The 21915-nt window shown below is 35.3% G+C and overlaps 1 protein-coding gene across 6 annotated transcripts in view; it reads left to right on the top strand.

The window, feature by feature from the left end:
- The window catches only part of ATRX (ATRX chromatin remodeler), a 332654-nt gene that overhangs the window by 203216 nt on the left and 107523 nt on the right, over positions 1–21915 (top strand). For all 6 annotated transcript variants that reach the window (XM_038587761.1, XM_038587760.1, XM_038587757.1 and 3 more), the window contains 4 exons: positions 6671–6817; positions 6977–7154; positions 17932–18069; positions 20373–20548. In XM_038587761.1, the coding sequence (XP_038443689.1) occupies positions 6671–6817; positions 6977–7154; positions 17932–18069; positions 20373–20548 (639 nt within the window). The remainder of the gene's footprint in view (positions 1–6670; positions 6818–6976; positions 7155–17931; positions 18070–20372; positions 20549–21915) is intronic.

The following is a 21915-nucleotide window of genomic DNA, read 5'->3' as shown; positions in this document are numbered from 1 at the left end:
CTTTTATTCCTGAGAGGCACAGGGAGAGGCAGAGACCTAGGCAGAGGGAGAAGCAGGCTCCCTGTGGGGAGCCTGATGTGGGAATCAAACCCAGGACTCCTGTATTAGGACCTGAGCCAAAGGCAGACGTTCAACCTGAGCCACCCAGGTGTTCCTGGTATTGAGTTTTAAATATTCTTTCTATATTTTGGATACTTAACCCTTTATCAGATACGTCATTTGCAAATACCTTCTCCCATTCTGAAGGTTAACTTTTAATTTGACTGATTTCTTTGCTTTTTGGAAGCTTTATATATATATATATTTTTTGGAAGCTTTATATTTTGATAAAGTCCAGTAGTTTATTGTTTTGTTTCCGTTGCCTCAGGAGCCATATATCTTAAATGTTCCCATAGCTGATGTCAGAGAACGCACTGCCTGTGCTCTCTTTAAATATTTTTATGGGTTTAGTCTCACATTCGGGTCTTTTATCCTTTTTTTTTCTTTCATTGATTTTGAACTTATCTTTTTGTGTTGTATAAGAATGTGGCCCAGTTTCATTCTTTTGCATGTCACTGTCCAGTATTCTCAACACTGTTTCTTCAAGAGACTGTTATTTTCCCATTGAGTATCCTTTCCTGATTTATCAGAGATTAATTGACCATATAATTGCAGGTTTATTTCTGGGTTTTCTATTCTGTTCCGTTGATCTGTGTGTGTATTTTCGTGTTGGTACCCTGCTATTTTGATTACTACAGCTTTGTAATATACCTTGATGTTTGGAATTGTTAATACTTTTCTTTATAAAAAAAAGTTTATTTATTTATTTTAGAAAGAATGATAGCATGCATAAGCAGGGTGGGGGGGTTGAGGGACAAGTGGAGAGAGAATTTGAAGCAGACTCTGCTGAGTGTGGAGCCTGTCACAGGGCTCAGTTCCATGACCTTGAGATCATGACCTGAGCTGAAACCAAGAGTCAGACACTCAACCAACTGAGCTACCCAGGTGCTCTTTAATGTTTTGCATTTATATTTTCACGATTGCTTTTGCTATTTAGGATCCTTGTGGTTCCATACAGGTTTTAGGATTGTTTGTTCTTGGTATGTGAAAAATGCTGGTGGTATTTTGATAGGGATTGCATTAAATGTGTAGATTGCTTTGGGTAATGCAAACATTTTAGCTGTATATGTTCTTCCAATCCATGTACATGGGATGTCTTTCATTTCTTTGTTTCATCTTCGATTTCTTTTATCAGTGTTTTTACTTTTCAGAGTACAGGTCTTTCACCTCTTTGGTTAGGTTTATTCCTAGGAATCTTACTATTTTTGGTGCAAATTTAAATGGTATTGTTTTCTCAATTTCTGTTTCTGCCTCTTCATTATTGATGTATAGAAATGCAACAGATTTCTGCTTGTTGATTATTTTGTCCTGTGACTGTCCTGAATTTGTTTATCAGTTATAGCAGTTTTTCAGTGGAGTCTTTCGAGTTTTATAAAGTATTATGTCATCTCAAATAGTATAAGTTTTACCTCTTCTTTGCTGATTTCAGTGCCTTTTGTTTTTTTGTTGTCTTATTCCTATGGCTAGTGCTTTTAGTACTATGTTGAATAAAAGTTGTGGGAATGGACATCCTTGTTTTGTTCCTGATATTATGGGAGATGTTTTTAGTTTTACTCACTTGACGATAATGGAAGCTATGGGTTTTCCATGTATGGTCTTATGTTCAGTTATGGCTTCCTCTGAACCTACTTTGTTGAAGGTTTTTATCCTGACTGGATGTTGTAGTTTGTCAAATCCTTGTTCTGCTTCTATTGAAATGATTATATGGTATTTATCTGTTCTTTTATTGTGATGTATCACATTGATCGATTTGCCAGTATTGACTGACTCTTGCAGCCCAAGAATAAATTGTACTTGATCGTGGTGTATGATTTTTGAAATTGCATTATTGGATTTGGTCTGCTAGTATTTTGTTGAGCATTTTTACATCAGTGTTTACCAGGGATATTAGCCTGTGGTTTTCCTTTTTGGTGATGTCTTTGTTTTCAGAATCAGAGTAATGCTGGCCTCATAGAATGAATTTGGACGTTGTATTCCTCTTTTGTATTTTGGAATAGTTCAAGAAGAATAGATGTCAACTCTTTTTAAAATGTTTGGTAGAATTCACCTTATAAAATCATCTTTTCCTGGTCTTGTGTTTCTTATGGCTTTTTGACTTACTGATTCAATTTCTTTGCTGGTTATGGTTCTCATCAAATTTTCTATTTCTTCCTGTTTCAGTTTTGTCAATTTATATTTTTCTAGAAATTTATCCATTTCTTCTATTTTGTCCATTTTTTAGCATATTGTTTTTCATACTATTATAATTATTTGTATTTTTGTAACATCAGTTCTTATTTCTCTCTCATTTGTAATTTTAGTTAAGTACTTTCTCTTTTTTTATTTCTCTGTCTAGGTAGAGGTTATCTGTTTTATTGCTTTTTATCGCAAGGAATCTGCTCCTTGTTTTGTTGATCTTTTCTGTTTTTTTTTTTTTTTTTGTCTTTCTGAATCATTTAGTTCTACTGTAATCTTAATTATCTTCTTCCTTCTGCTTGTTTTAGGTTTTGTTTGTTCTTTTTCTAGCTTCTTTAGGCATAAAGATTGGTTACTTATTTCGGATTTTTCTTGCTTAAGATAGGTAGTATTGCTATAAACTTCCCTTTTAGAACTGTTTTTGCTCTACCCCAGAAATTTTTGATTATTGTGGTTTCATTTACATTTGTTTCCATGTAGTTTTTTATTTCTTCTATTTCCTGATTGATCCATTAATTGTTTAGTATCATGTTACGTAATTTCCATGTATTTGTTATTTTCTAATTTTTTTTCTTGTGGTTGACTTTTAGTTAAATAACATTTTGGTCAGAAAAGATTTATGCTGTGACTTCTGTCTTCTTGAGTTTGTTGAGGCTTGTTTGTGGACTAATATTTCATATTCTGTAGAATGTCTCATGTGCACTTTAAAGAATGCGTGTTCTCCTGTTTTATGATGGAATGTTTTGCATATATTTATTAAATCCATCTGTTCCCATGTGTCATTCAAAGCCAATGGTTCCTTGTTGGTTTTCTGTTTAGATGATCTGTCCATTGATGTAAGTTGGGTGTTAATATCCCCAGTATTATTGTATTATCTTCAAAGAGTCCCTTTATTTTTGTTATTGATTGTTTTATGTATTTGAGTTCTTCCCTGTTGGATGCTTTTTAAAATTTCCCTTTTATTGTATACTGTCCTACTTTGTCCCTTGTTCCATCTTTGTTTTAAAGTCTATTTTGTCTCATACAGGTCTTGCTACTCTGGCTGTTTTTTGTTCATCCTTTTGAGTGGTTGATATTTCTCTATCCCCTCATTTTTAATCTTTAGGTTTGTTTAGGTCTCAGATGAGTTTGTTGTATGTAGCTTAGGGATGGGTCTTTTTTTTATCCATTCTGTCACCCTATGTCCTTTTTCGGAGCACTTAGACCAGTTACATTTAAAGTAATTACTGATAGTTATCATTTTATTCATTTTATGTTGTTTCTGAAGATTTTCTTTGATCTTTTCTTGTCTTTTTCATGTTTTGCTGATTCTCTTTAGTGATATATTTCAATTTAGTTCTCTTCATTCTTTGCATGTTTATTCATGGGTTTTTGATATATGGTTACCATTAGAGTTGCATATAGCAGTCCATATTAAGTTGATTTTTGTTTAAGTTTGAACCCATTCTTTACTCCTTTCTTCCACATGTTTTCAGTGTACGGTATCATAGTTTACATCCTTTTATTTGTTTCTTTACTGATTTTTCACAGAAATATTCATTTTTAATCCTTTTGTTGTTTCTTCCTTTATCCTGCTACTTTTAGTCTCTCCTTTCAACTGAAAGAGTTCCCTTTAATATCTCTTACTTCTTCAGTTTTTCTTTGTAAGGGGAACTCTTTATTTTACCTTCTATTTTGAATGATAATCTTTCTGGATAGAGTATTCTTGGACACAGATTTTTCCCATTCAGCACTGTGAATATATGGTGCCACTTTATTTTTGCCTGCAAAGTTTCTGCTTTAAAAGCTGCTGGTGCCTTATGGGTTTTCCCTTGTATGTTACTTCTTTTATCTTCTTTAAAAAATTTTTTCGCTATATTTTGCCAGTTTAATTATAGGATGTCTTGGTGTGTGTGTGTCTGTTTCTGTTGATTTTATTGGGAGTTCTCTGTGCTTCTTGGATCTGGTTATCTGCTTCCTTCCCCAAATTACGATAGTTTTCAGTTATTTTTTCAAATTTTCTGTCTTCTTTTCTCTCTCATCTTCCTTTGGTAGTCCTATAAGAGAAACATTATTGTTTTGTTTTGTTTTGTTTTGTTTTTAAAGATTTTATCTATTTATTCATGAGAGACACAAAGAGAGAAGCAGAGATATAGAGGGAGAAGCAGGCTCCTTGCAGGAAGGAAGCCCAATGTGGGACTCTATCCTGGGACTTTGGGATCACACCCTGAGCCAAAGGTAGACACTCGAGACCGATGAGCCATCCAGGCATCTCACATTATTATGTTTGATGGAGTCACTCAATTCCATAAGTCTTTTCTTGTTTTGCATATTATTTTTTCTCTCTTTTGTTTAGCTTGATTACTTTCCATTACTCTGTTATCCGGGTCATTAATTTGTTTCTGTGCTTCTTCTAGCCTGCTTTTCATTTCATCTAACTTGTTTTTCATTTTGTTTATTGAGCCCTTTTTTGTAAAAAAAGATTTTACTTATACTTGAGGGGAGGATAAAGGGAGAGGAGAAGAAGGCCCCACCCCCTACTGAGCAGGCAGCCCAAAACAAGGTTTAACCCCAGGTCCCTGGGATCATGACCTGAGCCCAGGGCAGATACACTTGACTGACTGATCCACCAGGGAGCCCATCATTTTGTTTATTGAGCTTTTTATCTCTGATATGTTATTTATTATCTCTCTGTTAAGGATCTCACTCTTGTATTCCTCTCTTTTCACATGTCCAGTGGGTATCCTTATGATTATTCCCTTAAATTATATATCAAGCATATTAGTTATATCTATTTCACTTAGATCTGTGGCCATGGCCTTGATGTGTTCTTTTATTTGGATAGATTTCTCTGTCTTCTCATTTTGTTTATGTCTTGATGTGTGTTTCTTTGTGTTGGAAATTTGAGCTCTGTTTCCTGTTCTTTAGGGTAATGGCCTTATGAAGTAAAGGTCTTGTAGTACTGTGTCATATAGTGTCCCCTGTTTCCTAGGGTCTGATGCTTGTGGGAGTGTCTACAGTGTTTGCTGTGTGTACCTTGTTGTTTTGTCCTGGCCACTTTATCCCTTACAGCAGCTTTCTGCAAAGGTTCTCTTTGCCTGTTGTTGGCATTTTTTGGTTCCTCACCTGAATGTGGTATATTTTAAGTAGATGTGCTCAGGTCTGCTTGTGAAATGAAAGGTGTTGCAACTGCTACTGAACTGAGATCCTGAAAACCCATTGGGGAGACATGGTGTGAGCAGGGATTTGGGTGGGCCTTCTTGGGTAGAGGGCTTTCTGTCCTGGGACTAAGGGAAGCATAACCCTCAGGAATGCTTTTGCTGGAATGCTGGCAGTTAAGGCTTAGTCTAACCAAGTTAGTTAATGAGTGTTGATGCTCTTCCACTTCCCACAGGTGGCTTTGTGCTTATGCTGAAGGGAGGAGATGGGGAAATGATGTTGACCAGTTTCTTCATTCCTGGAGGGGTCTCTTTGTGAATGCTGTTTCCCTGGGATGTGGTCTGAGATGAGCTAATATCTGCCCCTCTGTGTGCCTCAGGCACTCTTCATTTCGCTATTTTCACTGTTTCATTTGTATGTCCATGCACTGCTTGTCTTCTTTCCAAGAGCAGCACAGTGTCCTCTAGGCTATATCCCAGCCATGCCCTCTGATGTCAGGTCCCACTGTTTGCACAAACTCACCAAATTTGGCCCCCTCACTTTCTAAGCCAGTTGCTTTGGGGATTCATTTTCCCTGTATCCTCCCCTGTGTGGTAATCTGTCTCTCCTTCTCCACGACCACATCTTTCCTCCTCACCCTGGTGGCTATGATCCATTTCTGTCCCAGACCACATCTCCATACTTTCTACCTTCTTTGATGTGGCCTCTTCTCTACCTTTAGTTGTGGAGTTTGTTCTGCCAGTCTTGAGGTCAATTTCTGGGGTGTTTATATTGATTTTATAGTTATTTTACTGTATTTGTGGGATGGAGTGAGCCTACGGTCCTCGTACTTTACCTCCATTTTCCCGAGTTATCAATTCAGAATACTTTAAAATGGAAAAATACTGCATGACACCATTCTCTTCTAAATGGTCAATAGCAGTTTCTGAAAGTTTGTGGGAAGGGGCATTGTGCAAACCCGGGACTTAGTTGAAGTTTTGGTATGGTTATTTTTTTATTTCATTATTATTATTGATCATAGGATCATGGAGCTTTGGAGTTGGAAGAACCTTATACATCATGTAATCAAACTCCATCTTTTTATATATTATATTTCTTTCCTCATACTTTGCCTGGTTAGGAACTTGTGACCTTTGGTTGGTTGCTTTATTGTTTGAAGGTAAAAGAAAACAAAACTAGTAAATCGTAAGATTGTTTTATTTTAACTTTTCTCGAGATATTTTAGTTGAATGTGGTAACTTAATTTGTTTTCTTGTAGGTGGTAAGTTTTCTTCATACAGTTCTTTTGTGTGACAAATTGGATTTCAGCACAGCTTTAGTGGTTTGTCCTCTTAATACTGCTTTGAATTGGATGAATGAATTTGAGAAGTGGCAGGAAGGATTAAAAGATGATGAGAAGCTTGAGGTATTATATTTTAAATATTTTCTTTTATTAAAATAACTGCATGAAATTCATACAATAAACAAAAAGATTAATTACCAGTTATGCATATTTCCATGGTAATGTGCAGTATTCCTACATTCCTAATAGTTACCTTTAAAAATCTTTATTTTCCCACAAAAGGTCTCTGAATTAGCAACTGTGAAACGTCCTCAGGAGAGAAGCTACATGCTGCAGAGGTGGCAAGAAGATGGTGGTGTTATGATCATAGGCTATGAGATGTACAGAAACCTTGCTCAAGGAAGGAATGTGAAGAGTAGGAAACTTAAGGAAATCTTTAACAAAGCTTTGGTTGATCCAGGTAATATATTAACAGACACTGAGATAAATTAGCAAGTTGAATAGAAAATACGCTGATGTTCTGTTTAACAAGCAACATACTAAGTGTCTGGTTTTTGTTTCATTTGTCCTGGTTTTTTCCTTCTTTCTGTTTCTTCTATAATTTTATTATGGTAAAAGCTCTCTTAATGTTGCCAGTTTTTCAGAATTCAGTTGCTGAGTCTGCAAGTGTTTGAGGTTTTTAGGGGAGATCTTGTAAACAACACAAAATGCATCAGGTGCCTAAGTCACAATTGCAGTTTCTTCCAATTGTCTGAATATTAGATGGAAACAAGACATCTCTCCTACTCTTAAAACAATTAAGTTTCTTTCCCAAGTTTATGTAATTAGAATTGCTGCATGGTTTTTCCCTTTGTTTTAAAGCATCATTACTAGAGAAGGTTGATATTTGTAATACTGTCTATCCTTATGACAGTAGTCCTCATGATGCAGGATCCAAATATTTAATTTTTACTTGGCACTTCAGCAAGTTGTATTATTTGCAAAACTAATTTTAAATTATTTGTATCTTTTTTCTTTTTATTTAAACTTTATCATTTAAGTATTTTATGAAACATTTATTGAGGCTTTAGATGTGTGTTAAAGTCTGATTTTCACTGTCAAAATAACAATATTCTTTAGAATCCATCAGTTTGCCTCTTTTTTTAATTAAATTTTCTTTATTTTCAGGTTTATTCAGGTATAATGAACAAAGGTGTAAGATACTTTAAGTGTGCAATGTGATGATTTTGATATGGGCAATACATTTTGGAAGTGTTACTGAGAGTTAGATGGAAAAGGAAAGAAGTCTCAGTTACTTTCACTGCCTACATTAAAGAATTACAGGAGAGCAAAATGAAAGAAAAGCAGTTTTATTAAAGTACTCCAGGGAGAGGTGGGCTACTCAAGAGAGACAGAAGCCCAGAAACTCCTGGGTATGGGCTTATATCAGTTTTTGGGGGTTGGGTTCTAGGATCATAACATTTGAGTGACAGACCTGGATTATATAATAATTAGCCAGCTATCCATGTCTATTCCCAAGCTATATTTGAAATGCCATAATGGGGTAGAAAACCACAACATTATTTCTATTCTAGAGACATAGGTCAAATAACGGTAAGTGGCTGCTTTCTGCACAAGTGCAATAAGCACAACAAACTTAACTCTTCCTCTTTTGGGATGTTGTAACCACATACCAACTGCTAGATAGGTGGAATGAGGTAGTCCCTGGGTGGTCTGTGGTTAGGGTTCTCCATCAGGACATCTAAGATCCATTCTCTTTTTGTTTAGGCCTGGCTTCCAGTCTAAAGAAGGATTCACCCCTTTGAGTAACATCCATGACGACCTCACATATTGTCTCCTCCCATTTTTTTTTTTTTTTTGATGAGAGCATTTAAGTTTTGCTTTTCTAGCAAATTTTAATTACACAGTACTGTGTTATCAGCTATACTTACCACTTTATAAATTAGATTCTCAGACTTTATTCATCTTATAACTGAATATTTATACCGTTTTGCCTCTTTTTTAAGGTAATGATGTAATTAACATGTACCAAAGTAACTTTGCCATTGTAAATCTAAGGCTCAGTAAGTTTATCTTTTTTCCGTGATTAAAGTATTTGTCTGAAAGTTCTTTGGTTATTTTATCATCAGAGAACTTTAAGCTAGTGAATATTGCAACAGATTTTTAAGAAATTGCTTTGGAGTAGTTAAAACAACAGTTTAAGATGCTTAACATTGTGATTTGTTTATGAGGAAGTAAATTTTTAATACCTTAAATCTTGTGACATGAATAAGACTTGTTATTTCCATGTAAATTAGTAACATCTTAAAAATATTTTACTTTGGAATAATTTTTTACAGAAAATTTGAAATGATAGTAAAAATGCTCCCATATTCCATGCACCCAGATTCCACACTGTTTACATGTTACATTGCCATGGTAGATTTGCCGAAACTAAGAAATTGATACATTGGTGGCATATATTAACTAAACTCCAAACTATATTTGAATTTCACCATTTTTTATGTCCACATTCTGTTTCAAGATCTGATCTAGGGTATACCACAGTGCATTTAATTGTCATGTTTCAACAGTCTTGTTTAGTCTATGGCAACTTTTCAGTCTTTAGTTTTCATTATCTTCTCAGTCCTTTAGAAAGTTCACCCTAGTGTGTGTTGTTTTCCTTATAATTAGATTCTGGGGTTATAGGTTTTTGAAAAAATTTACCAGAGGTGAAATACCTTTCTCATCACATCGTATCAAGGGTACATTAGATCTACATGACATTACTGGCTCTACTATTTTCACTTGTCTCTACTCTGTTCTTTGGAAGTCAGTCACTAAGTCTAGCTTACCCAGGGTGGGAGAAGGCAGGAATTAATTAAGCTCTGTCTCCCTTAGTGAGCATTATTTGTACATAAAATTTGGAGTTTTCTGTAAGAAAGATTTGTCCTTTCCTACTTAGTTATATAATGAGTCATTGATGTGTATCAGCATAAACTAATCATATATTATTAGTTTATATGTTAAGATTATAAACTAATGCCTTGTTATTTTGTTGTTCAAAATGTTCCAAATTGGCCATTTAGGAGCTCTTTGAGGTTTGTAGATTGGTTCCTGTATTCCTTTGATACTTCATACTTGTTGTTGTTGTTGTTTTAAGCCCTTCATTATTTTCTGGTACTTTAAGGTACTCCAGGCTTATGTTGTATTATCTCTGTCCCCTGCTCCAGAATTCACCATTTCAGTAATGTGCCATGGTTCCTTTTATTGAAAAATGGTATTTACAAACCAAGATCTGAGTATTTGGGGGTGTTTCTTGCTACTGGAGTATCATTGCTTCTAGGTTCTCTCAGCAGACAGAACTAGGTGGTATATGTACAAATCTACATCTATACACAAATCTATCCCTTTGTGTGTGTGTGTGTATAGAGATAAACTTGATAATGGTGTCTTTGACTCCAGTCCATTATCACAGTGTTCATTTTCATCTCTGTTAATCTGTTACTTACCTTTTCAACTATGAGAATCCTGGCTCCAGCTATCTGCCATCCATTTATTTATTTGTTCAGAGTCATTATACATGTAAAGCAATTTCAGAATTGTTAACTTGTACCTCTATGAAAAGCAAGTTTACCAACTATAGTACAGTGTTTATGTGATTGTTTTTGTCTATAGCTTTATAATTTATGGTTAAAATATTTTCTAAGTCACTTAGATCAGTTCCTTTGTTTTCTTATTTGTATACATTAAAGTTTATTCTTTGTAATGTAGACCTTATTGGGTTTTGACAAATGAATAATCTGTTGATAGCCTCATTACTATACTTGCCCTTTTGTTTAATTCATAGCACCATTACTTTAAGCCATGCTAAGCATTTATTCATCATGAGTATTAATCTACATTAATCTACATTATCTACATTATATACATTATCCCACATTTTAATGACTAGAGTTTACTGCAGTAAAAACACACATAACATAAAATCCATTTAACCATTTTAAATTTTGCAATTCAATGACATTTAGTATATTCACAATGTTATATAACTATCACAACTATTTTCTTGAACTCATTTTCAAGAACAACTCTTTTCTTGAACAGCATTTTTCATCACTTCAAAGAGAAATTCAGTATCCATTAGCAGTTACTTCCAAATGCCCTGTCCTCCAGAAACTATCAGTGTACTTTTTGTCTCAGTGGACTTGCCTTTTCTGGACATCTCGTAAAAATATTTCCAGACATTTTGTATAAGTGAAATCATACAATATCTGACTTTTTTACTTACCATAAGGCTTTCAAGCTTTATTTGTATTGTAGCATGTTACCAGTACTTCACTCCTTTAAACACACACACAATGTTAATTCAAGATACTGTTTAATTTAAACAATAAAATAGATCTATGTAATTATGTAAAATAATGACAAATTTTCATGGTTTATTGAACTATCTTTCAGTCAGGCTTAATTTTTGAGCAGAACTTTTTTCCAAGCCTCTTGCTAAGACCCTTTTCTTTTTTTTTTTTTTTTTTTGTTTTGTTTTGTTTTGGTTTGTTTTTTTTTGTTTTTTTTTATTTTTTATTTTTTTTTTTATTGGTGTTCAATTTACTAACATACAGAATAACACCCAGTGCCCGTCACCCATTCACTCCCACCCCCCGCCCTCCTCCCCTTCTACCACCCCTAGTTCTTTTCCCAGAGTTAGCAGTCTTTACGTTCTGTCTCCCTTTCTGATATTTCCCACACATTTCTTCTCCCTTCCCTTATTTTCCCTTTCACTATTATTTATATTCCCCAAATGAATGAGAACATATAATGTTTGTCCTTCTCCGACTGACTTACTTCACTCAGCATAATACCCTCCAGTTCCATCCACGTTGAAGCAAATGGTGGGTATTTGTCATTTCTAATAGCTGAGTAATATTCCATTGTATACATAAACCACATCTTCTTTATCCATTCATCTTTCGATGGACACCGAGGCTCCTTCCACAGTTTGGCTATCGTGGCCATTGCTGCTATAAACATCGGGGTGCAGGTGTCCCGGCGTTTCATTGCATTTGTATCTTTGGGGTAAATCCCCAACAGTGCAATTGCTGAGTCGTAGGGCAGGTATATTTTTAACTGTTTGAGGAACCTCCACACAGTTTTCCAGAGTGGCTGCACCAGTTCACATTCCCACCAACAGTGTAAGAGGGTTCCCTTTTCTCTGCATCCTCTCCAACATTTGTTGTTTCCTGCCTTGTTAATTTTCCCCATTCTCACTGGTGTGAGGTGGTATCTCATTGTAGTTTTGATTTGTATTTCCCTGATGGCAAGTGATGCAGAGCATTTTCTCATATGCATGTTGGCCATGTCTATGTCTTCCTCTGTGAGATTTCTGTTCATGTCTTTTGCCCATTTCATGATTGGATTGTTTGTTTCTTTGGTGTTGAGTTTAATAAGTTCTTTATAGATCTTGGAAACTAGCCCTTTATCTGATATGTCATTTGCAAATATCTTCTCCCATTCTGTAGGTTGTCTTTTAGTTTTGTTGACTGTATCCTTTGCTGTGCAAAAGCTTCTTATCTTGATGAAGTCCCAATAGTTCATTTTTGCTTTTGTTTCTTTTGCCTTCATGGATGTATCTTGCAAGAAGTTACTATGGCCGAGTTCAAAAAGGGTGTTGCCTGTGTTCTTCTCTAGGATTTTGATGGAATCTTGTCTCACATTTAGATCTTTCATCCATTTTGAGTTTATCTTTGTGTATGGTGAAAGAGAGTGGTCTAGTTTCATTCTTCTGCATGTGGATATCCAATTTTCCCAGCACCATTTATTGAAGAGACTGTCTTTCTTCCAATGGATAGTCTTTCCTCCTTTATCGAATATTAGTTGCCCATAAAGTTCAGGGTCCACTTCTGGATTCTCTATTCTGTTCCACTGATCTATGTGTCTGTTTTTGTGCCAGTACCACACTGTCTTGATGACCACAGCTTTGTAGTACAACCTGAAATCTGGCATTGTGATGCCCCCAGATACGGTTTTCTTTTTTAAAATTCCCCTGGCTATTCGGGGTCTTTTCTGATTCCACACAAATCTTAAAATAATTTGTTCTAACTCTCTGAAGAAAGTCCATGGTATTTTGATAGGCATTGCATTAAACGTGTATATTGCCCTGGGTAACATTGACATTTTCACAATATTAATTCTGCCAATCCATGAGCATGGAATATTTTTCCATCTCTTTGTGTCTTCCTCAATTTCTTTCAGAAGTGTTCTATAGTTTTGAGGGTATAGATCCTTTACATCTTTGGTGAGGTTTATTCCTAGGTATCTTATGCTTTTGGGTGCAATTGTAAATGGGATTGACTCCTTAATTTCTCTTTCTTCAGTCTCATTGTTAGTGCTCTCCAGAGCCTCATGACTGCATTCTCCCTGTACTTTGTCTAGAATGATTTTTACTATGGCTATTTTCAAATCCTACCACCTCATTAGAATGAGGTTTTCCAGAAGATATATTTCTAAGCTTATTATTAAAACTTATTTCTTTTAAACATTAAAGATTTTAAAACTTTTTAATGTTATAATGTTATATACATCCCTATCTTAGTAAACAATATGAATAACATCTTTTAGCATTTTTTGTTGACTCAGGGTTATTCATGAGTATATTTACTTTTATTGTTTCTTCTTACTTTTATTCTCTCAGATATCCTTACTAAGGGTAGGGCCTCCTTTCCTTTCATTGCCACACTAATAAATAGTTCTTTTTAAGTTAAATTATAAAAGCAATACATATTCTTGAGCAAAATACAAACAGAAGGAAAAGGTGTATATTAAAAAGTAAAAGTTCCCAGCCTCCTGTCTCACTGTTGTTTCATGTATATCCTTCCAGAAATTTTTTGTGTTTATGCAAGCAAGCATGTATTTTTTTGAGATACACTTGACATATAGCATTATAGTAGTTTCAGGTATAGAACATAATGATTCAATATATGTATATATTACAGAATGTAATAAGTCTAGTTACCATCCAGTCACTGCATAATTTTAATTTTTTTCTTGTGATGAGAACTTTTAAGATTTGCTCTCTCAGGAACTTTTGAGTATATACTACAGTATTGGTTTTTTTAAAAAAAGATTATTTATTTATTTATTCATGAGAACACAGAGAGAGAGAGAGGCAGAGACACAGAGGGAGAAGCAGGCTCCATGCAGGGAGAGCCAGACGTGGGACTCGTTCCTGGGTCTCCAGGATCACACCCTGGGCTGAAGGCGGCGCTAAACCACTGAGTTACCCGGGCTGCCCTATACTACAGTATTGTTAATTATGATTATCATGCTGTATATTACATCCCCAGGACTTATTTATCTTGTAACTGGAAGTTTGTAACTTGACCATCTTTACCCATTTCACTCATCCCTATCACCTGCTTCTGGCAACCACCAATTTATTCTCTGTATCAATGAGTTTATTTTGTTTTGTTTTTAGATTCCAAAAAAGTGAGATCATACAGTTTTTGCCTTTTTTTGTCTGATTTATTTCACTTGATGTAATGCCTTAAAGATACATTCATGTTGTCACAAGTGGTAGGACTTCCTTTTTTATGGCTGAATAATATACTATTTTATACACACACACACACACACACACACACACACACACATCTATCTATCTATCTCCCACATTTTCTTTATCCATTCATCTGTCAGTGGACACTTAGGTTGTTTCTATGTCTTGGCTATTGTAAATAATGCTGCAGTAAGTATGATAGCACAGATACTTCTTTGAGATAATGATTTTGTTTCCTTGGCTATATACCCAGAAATATAACTGCTGGTTCATATGGTAGTTCTACTTTTCAATTTTTGAGGAACCTGCATAGTGCCTGCACCAGTTTATATTCTTAGAATAATGCACTAGAGTTCCCTTCTCTCCAGATCCTCACCAACACTTGTTATTTCTTGTCCTTTGAGAATAGCCATTCTAACAGATGTGAGGCGATATCTCATTGTGGTTTTGATTTGTATTTTCCTGATGATTAGTGATGTTGAGGTCTTTTTCATGTACCTGTTGCCCTTTTATAAGTTTTCTTTTGAAGAATCTCTAATCAAATCCTCTGCCCATTTTTAAATCAGATTGTGTGGATTTTTTTTTCAAACATGTATTTTATATTGCAGTGTTTAGAGGCCCAAGACTACTTTCAGGTTCAGTAATTTACTAGGACTCATAGAACTCAGAAAAGCTATTATACTCATGGTTATGGGTTATTATAATGAAAGAATACAAATTAAAATCAGCAACAGGAAAAGGCCTTATAAGACAGGGTCCAGGAGAGTACTAAGGCTGATCTGGCAATGGAATTCTGCAGACAGCAGTTACTTCTCCCAGCAATGATACATAACAGTGAGTACACAGTTTTGCTAACCAAGTACACTTATACAAGCCTTGTTTAGAGTTTGGGCTTGGTCATGTACACATGTTTGACCACCCATGTGAGTGATCTTGATCCCTCCAAAGGTCAGGAAGATGCCACATGGCCCAAAGACCCCCCTCACCTCATTAGGCTATCTGGTGTGTATCCCAAGCCATCCAGGTAAACAAAGACCATTTTCTCAGACAGGACATTCCAAGTTTACAGGATACTTCCCAGGTGCTGAAGGCAAAGGCCTAACCTTTCTTTGGGCAGGATTAATCCTTTGCTACATCTATCTATACACAGATAAAATTACCGTTTGAGGTGGTTGTTTAAATACAAGTAGTATCATAATATAGATTCTGCAACTTGCTTCTTTTTATTTAATAATGTATTTGGCATATCTTTCCAGGTTAGTACATAGAAATCTATATCATTAATTTTAGTTCTGTAACATTCCATTATAGTTTTATTAATGCCTTTTGAATAGCTTTTGGGTTTTTTTTCAATTTTCCACCAAAACAAACAATGCTTCAGGGAATATTTTATGTATCTTTGGGTGTGTGTGGAAGTATACCTTTAGGATAAATTCCCAGAAATTGAACTGTGAGTCAAAGGGTACATACATTTTACATTTTAATAGATACTGTAAAGTTGTCTTCCAAAATGTCAGATAGTAATTTAGTCTCTCACAAAGATTGTATGAGAGTACTTGTTTTACCATGTCCTCATGAACACTGAATATGGTGGTGAAAATCATTTAAGTCATGTGTAAAAGGCAATTTTTTTCTTTGGAAGAATTTTAGGATTCAAAAAAACCAACATGTAGTCTTTTAATACAAAGTTAGGTATAGATTTTAGTTTTTAAGTAAAGTAAGTAATTTAAAAATGTCAATATTTGTGTAGCTCCATGTGAAAACTGATTAATAATTATATATATTTTTTGATTAACAATTATATTATTTGATCAATCATACTGAAGCATTTACTTTTGAAATGATGTAGAAGATAAATTTTCCCTAATGCCTAACAGATGGAGAGTAATTTGACAAAATAAGTATTTAAGTAGTATGTATGTTAGCCAGCAAGCAAATTGTGTATAAATGATACTTTAGAAAACAATAATACATTATTTTAATAAAGCATATGTATTTCTTTGAAAGAGTTACTCTCAGCTGTAAGATCTTTTATAGCTTAGAAAGTGTTCTTCCCACCCACTCCTCCCACCCCATAGCCATGTAACAATTAATTTAGCTATCTTTTATCAGGTAAATTTTCTGCTCTGCAAATATTGTTAGTTATTTGGAATGAATTAAATGGAAGATACTCCAGAGTCTATTGTGATTTATTTTTTAAAATATTTTATTATTTATTAGAAAGAGAGAGATTGAGAGAGAGAGAGCACGAGTTGGGGCAGAGTGGGGGACAAAGGGAGAGGAAAAAGCAGACTCCCCACTGAACAGGGAGCCCGATGTATGGCTCCTCTATCCAAGGACCCTTAGATCATGACCTGAACCAAAGGCAGACACTTAACCAACTGAGCCACCCAGGTGCCCCTCTGTTTTGATTTATGTAGTATTTCTTAAAGTGTAACTTTTGAAATTTGTCTTTTCATGTATATATAAATTGCTAGTAGTCTTAGGCATTTGTGTTCACTTGATACACTAGTGCTAAAATATATCTTTAGATACTGTTTTCCAATTAAAAAAGATTTTATTTTTTCAAATACCTTAAATCTGTTGGGAGAATCTTCTCACTTTTTTTAAATTATTTTTGTTTATTTTTGTATTCTTAAAGAATCTTAAGTACCGGGATCCCTGGGTGGCGCAGCGGTTTAGCGCCTGCCTTTGGCCCAGGGCGCGATCCTGGAGACCCGGGATTGAGTCCCACGTCAGGCTCCCGGTGCATGGAGCCTGCTTCTCCCTCTGCCTATGTCTCTGCCTCTCTCTCTCACTGTGTGCCTATCATAAATAAAAAAAAGAAAAAGAAAAAAAAAAAAGAATCTTAAGTACCATCTATACTAGTACTTTAATACTCTACTCTTGGGATGTAATTAATACTAGTTAATGCCACATTACAAAATACAACAAATACAGCAGCAGTTAAAATGTGACAATTCTTGGGACACCTGAGTGGCTCAGTTGGTTAAGCATCTGCTTTTGGCTCAGGTCATGATCTCAGGGTCCTGGGGTTGAGCCCCATTTCAGGCTCCTTACTCAGTGGGGAGTCTGCTTCCCCATCTCCTTCTACACTTCAGCCTTGCTTGTGCGCTCTCTCTCTCTGGGCTCCTCTCAAATAAAATCTTTTAAAAAAAAGAATTTATTTATTTATTCATGAAGGACAGAGAGAGAGAGAGGCAGAGACACAGGCAGAGGGAGAAGCAGGCCTCATACAGGGAGCCCGACGTGGGACTCGATCCCCGACTCCAGGATCATGCCCTGGGCCGAAGGGAGGAGCTCAACCACTGAGCCACCCAGGCATCCCTCAAATAAAATCTTTTAAAAAATGACTATTCTTATGAGGATATTGTTTTATCTTCCCATAAGAGCAGCACTTTAAAGAGTTAACTTATTGGGATGCCTGGGTGGCTCAGTGGTTGAACTTCTGCCTTTGGCTCAGGACGTGATCCCAGAGTTCTGAGATCAAGTCCCACATTGGGCTCCTGTATGGAGCCTGCTTTTCCTCCCTCTGCCTATGTCTCTGCCTCTCTCAGTGTCTCTCATGAATACATAAATAAAAATCTTTAAAAAAAAGAGTTAACTTATTTGCTTAAATGAATTAATTACACATTCAATTTTAATTACATTTTAAATTTTATTATATACTAATTAAATGTTGTTTTTCTATACATTTTTATAGGCCCAGACTTTGTTGTTTGTGATGAAGGCCATATTCTGAAAAATGAAGCATCTGCAGTTTCAAAAGCTATGAATTCTATACGGTCAAGGAGGAGGATTATTTTAACAGGAACACCACTTCAAAATAACCTAATTGAGTGTGAGTTAATATCTCCAGTTATGCTGTAGAGTTGGCATGGCCTCAGACACATTTCTGCCACTTTACCATTTGCCTTTCTTCTGTCTAATATAGTCTCTGACTATGATCTGGGTAGGTCCATCTTAGTCTGCTGTGAAAGAATACCAAACATTTCAAGTGGAATGCTTTATAAATCAACAGGTGTGCCATTTTGAATGTTCAAATATAAACATAGCATTTAAAATCTATAAAAATTTTCAGAAGTCTTAATGATTGCTTTGAATGCAACCAATGAATGCATTGGTGACTATCCAGGAGATATTGTAACAAAATACATCTTTTTTTTACATTTTTAAAATTTAAATTTAGTTTGCCAACATATAGTATAACACCCATTGCTCATCCCATCAAGTGCCCTCCCTTTCACCCAGTTACCCCATCCCCCGCACCTCCCCTTCCACAATCCTTTCTTTATTTCCCAGAGTTAGAGGAGTCCCCCATGGTTTGTCTCCCCCTCTAATTTTTCCCACTCAGTTCACCTCCTTTCCCTTATAATCCCTTTCACTATTTCTTACATTCCACATATGAGTGAAACCATATGATGATTGTCCTTTTCTGACGGACTTATTTCACTCAGCATCTTATTTGAGAGGAGATACTATAGGAAAATGAAAAGAAATGCCAAGTATGAATGTTTTAGGAATGTGGAGATGGGAGAAGAACTGTGTTGAATCTGTGTCAGCATAGAATTTGTTGAGACTGAGGACAGATGATATGACACTAGATAACTTGTGAATTTCTCTTATTTTCATATGTGTGGTGATACTTAAGAGGGAACATGAATTATTCAGCAAATAACAAATTAAAATTTCCTATTATAATCCATTGTAATAGCTTTTTTATTTTTATGTTATTTCCATTCCTTTAGTGTATAGTAACTTTTTTATTATTTGTAAAACTGGTTATTATTTCACTGTAACCTAAATTTTATCTTTATCTGTTCCAGTTTCACCTTTTTCTGTTACTCCATTTGTAGAAATGCTGTTTCACATTGCAAAAAAAATAAAATATTAGTTAGAAGAGTATTAGGATACAGTGAAGAAAGCAAACCAGTGGTGTTTGCCAATGAAATTCACATCCATATAAGTATGTTCCCATGGAACTTTGCTTTAAGTGTCACTCTAAGTGACACTGCATATAGAGTTCATTTCTAGTTCTTTTTAAATTGTTTTTAAAGATTTTTTATTTATTCATGAGAGACAGAGAGAGAGAGAGAGAGAGAGAGAGAGAGACAGAGAGGCAGAGAGGCAGTGACACAGGCAGAGGGAGAAGCAGGCAAGCAGTTCTTGCCTCCAAAGGTCTCTGGGATCATACCCTGGACACTGAAGGTGGCGCTAAACCGCTGATCCACCCGGGCTGCCCTAGTTCTTTTTTTTAATATATTTTTTATTGAGGTTTGATTTGCCAACATACAGTATAACACCCAGTGCTCATCCTGTTACATGCCCTCCTCAGTGCCCATCACCCAATCACCCCATCCCCCTGCCCACCTCCCCTTCCATTTCCCCTTGTTCGTTTCCCCATGTTAGGAGTTAGAGAGGGTAACAAAACATGAGAATTCATTTCATTCTTGATTGAACTGCCCTTAATTCTCAGTATTATTCATGACTTTTTAAGGGCTGTGCTATAATGAGAATATAGTCTAGCTTACTGTTAAAATCTAATTGTGTTCTTTAGAATTTTCTAAGACAGTCCTTTGGATCCTATAAATATCAATTTTGATGTAATAACTGCTAATAAAATTGTATTGAAACAGTGAAAAGAAATGCCATTTCACATTGGGGTCCTATATAGTATAGGGCAGCTGATAACTCTATTAAGGGTTTTTGGAACTAGATCAGTTAATATAAAGTTTGATACGGTGGCTTATTACCTGATTTTATTATTTTGATTCAGTATCTATGTATTTTCCACAAGATACCTTTGCTGACCATAAAATAATGGTTAGAATTATAGGATACTTATTATACTCTATATCTGTTATAAAGAATAGTGAATAAGAATAAAATGTTCTTAAGTGTTGTTTTTAAACATTCATGTCTAGAATTTAGGGATGGTTTTTATTTGAATATCTCATCTGGCCTAGGTAATCCAATTCTAGATTAGGTTTATAACCAATGTTTAGTCTATACTCAGTTTGCTGTTCTTTCTTTTAGCCTAATTCTAATAATTCCATGCATGTATTTTTGACATGAACATTTTATTAATTTTTTAGTTTCTTTTAGCCATTATTATTGTTAGTGAACTAATGTCTTCTCTCTTAGATCATTGCATGGTTAACTTTATCAAGGAAAATTTGCTGGGATCCATTAAGGAGTTCAGGAATCGATTTATAAATCCAATCCAAAACGGTCAATGTGCAGATTCTACCATGGTAGATGTCAGAGTAATGAAAAAGCGTGCTCACATTCTCTATGAGATGTTAGCTGGATGTGTTCAGGTACAAATACATTCCATATAAGAAAATATTGTTACTTTGTTCTATTATAATCCCACAGTGTTTTCTGAATTTAATTATTTTGTGTTTTTCCCCCTTTTTTCAGTCTATAGTTTTATAGTTAAATCTCCTTGCATTGTCTTCAAAACTGAAATTTGTACTTTCAAAAAAAGACTTCCATTTAGAGCATAATTGATTAATTCATTTGCCATGTATATAGTTTCATATTTTAATATATTAATGTTTAGATTCGTTGTCTTTAAGATAGGGAGTATGTAAAAGGAACATAGCTGTTATGATTAAAAAATTCCTACGCTTATTCTAATTTTATAGTAGAGTGGCTTGAATCTCACTTATTTGAAAGAGTGTAGGAAAGGCAATTATGAATTGTGAGGGGATCCATTTTTTTTCATTTATTTATGATAGTCACACAGAGAGAGAGAGAGAGAGAGAGAGGCAGAGACATAGGCAGAGGGAGAAGCAGGCTCCATGTACCGGGAGCCTGACGTGGGATTCGATCCCGGGTCTCCAGGATCGCGCCCTGGGCCAAAGGCAGGCGCTAAACCGCTGCGCCACCCAGGGATAGGGGATCCATTTTTAATGTAATTCTGAAGAACCAGTTTCATTACTTTGAAGTCGTACATTATCCTAAGTGAGTTAATACTGTTTACATACAGGTATTTAGTGAACCTGTTTTAATGAGTAGATAAGTATACAGAGATTGAGCCAGTAGTTAGTAGATCCCAGAGTCTGCACTTTTTCTTCAGATGCTAGGTTTAATTGTCGCTACAAAGATGTAACAAATGAGCTAGACTGTCCTTCTCCCTGGATATTCTACCATCATATAAGGCAGTCATCCTTTTTGTTCAGGTTAGCCACACTAGCAAGTCCTTTGTTTCTGTATTGCTGCTACTATCTAGGCAGTATATTCCTGGTCTGGGTAGTCATTTGTACCTAGCACATTAGTGTTCGTTCTTTCTCGTTTCTATACTTAAACGGTAATAAGAGTTATACATTGCTTGCTTTCTCAACTGGGTAAACAGTTCCCCTAAAGTTGTGTTATCCTCTGGCATACTGGCACAACTTACTCAAAGGACAAACCAGACTGCATCAGACATTGATTCATTGCTTTTAGTGTTTGATTAAAGTAGGTCATTTTCTTAACACTGCTTACTATACTCCTACCCACTTTTTTTTCTATATAGAGGAGACAATTTGAAAAAAATACTCACATGACCATTTCTGTTTAAAACCTGCCTGGTATGTTGTAGTATCTTTATCATATTGTGTAACCATATGAAATATATTAACTACAATCATATAATGAGGATTATGTGATTAAAAATGGTAAATATGTTTAAGAAAATGTT

The sequence above is a fragment of the Canis lupus genome, chromosome X (genome assembly GCF_011100685.1).
Source record: "Canis lupus familiaris isolate Mischka breed German Shepherd chromosome X, alternate assembly UU_Cfam_GSD_1.0, whole genome shotgun sequence".
Classification (NCBI taxonomy): Eukaryota; Metazoa; Chordata; class Mammalia; order Carnivora; family Canidae; genus Canis; species Canis lupus.
Note: the sequence above shows the minus strand (reverse complement) of the source record. Positions and strands in the feature narration are given on the sequence as shown.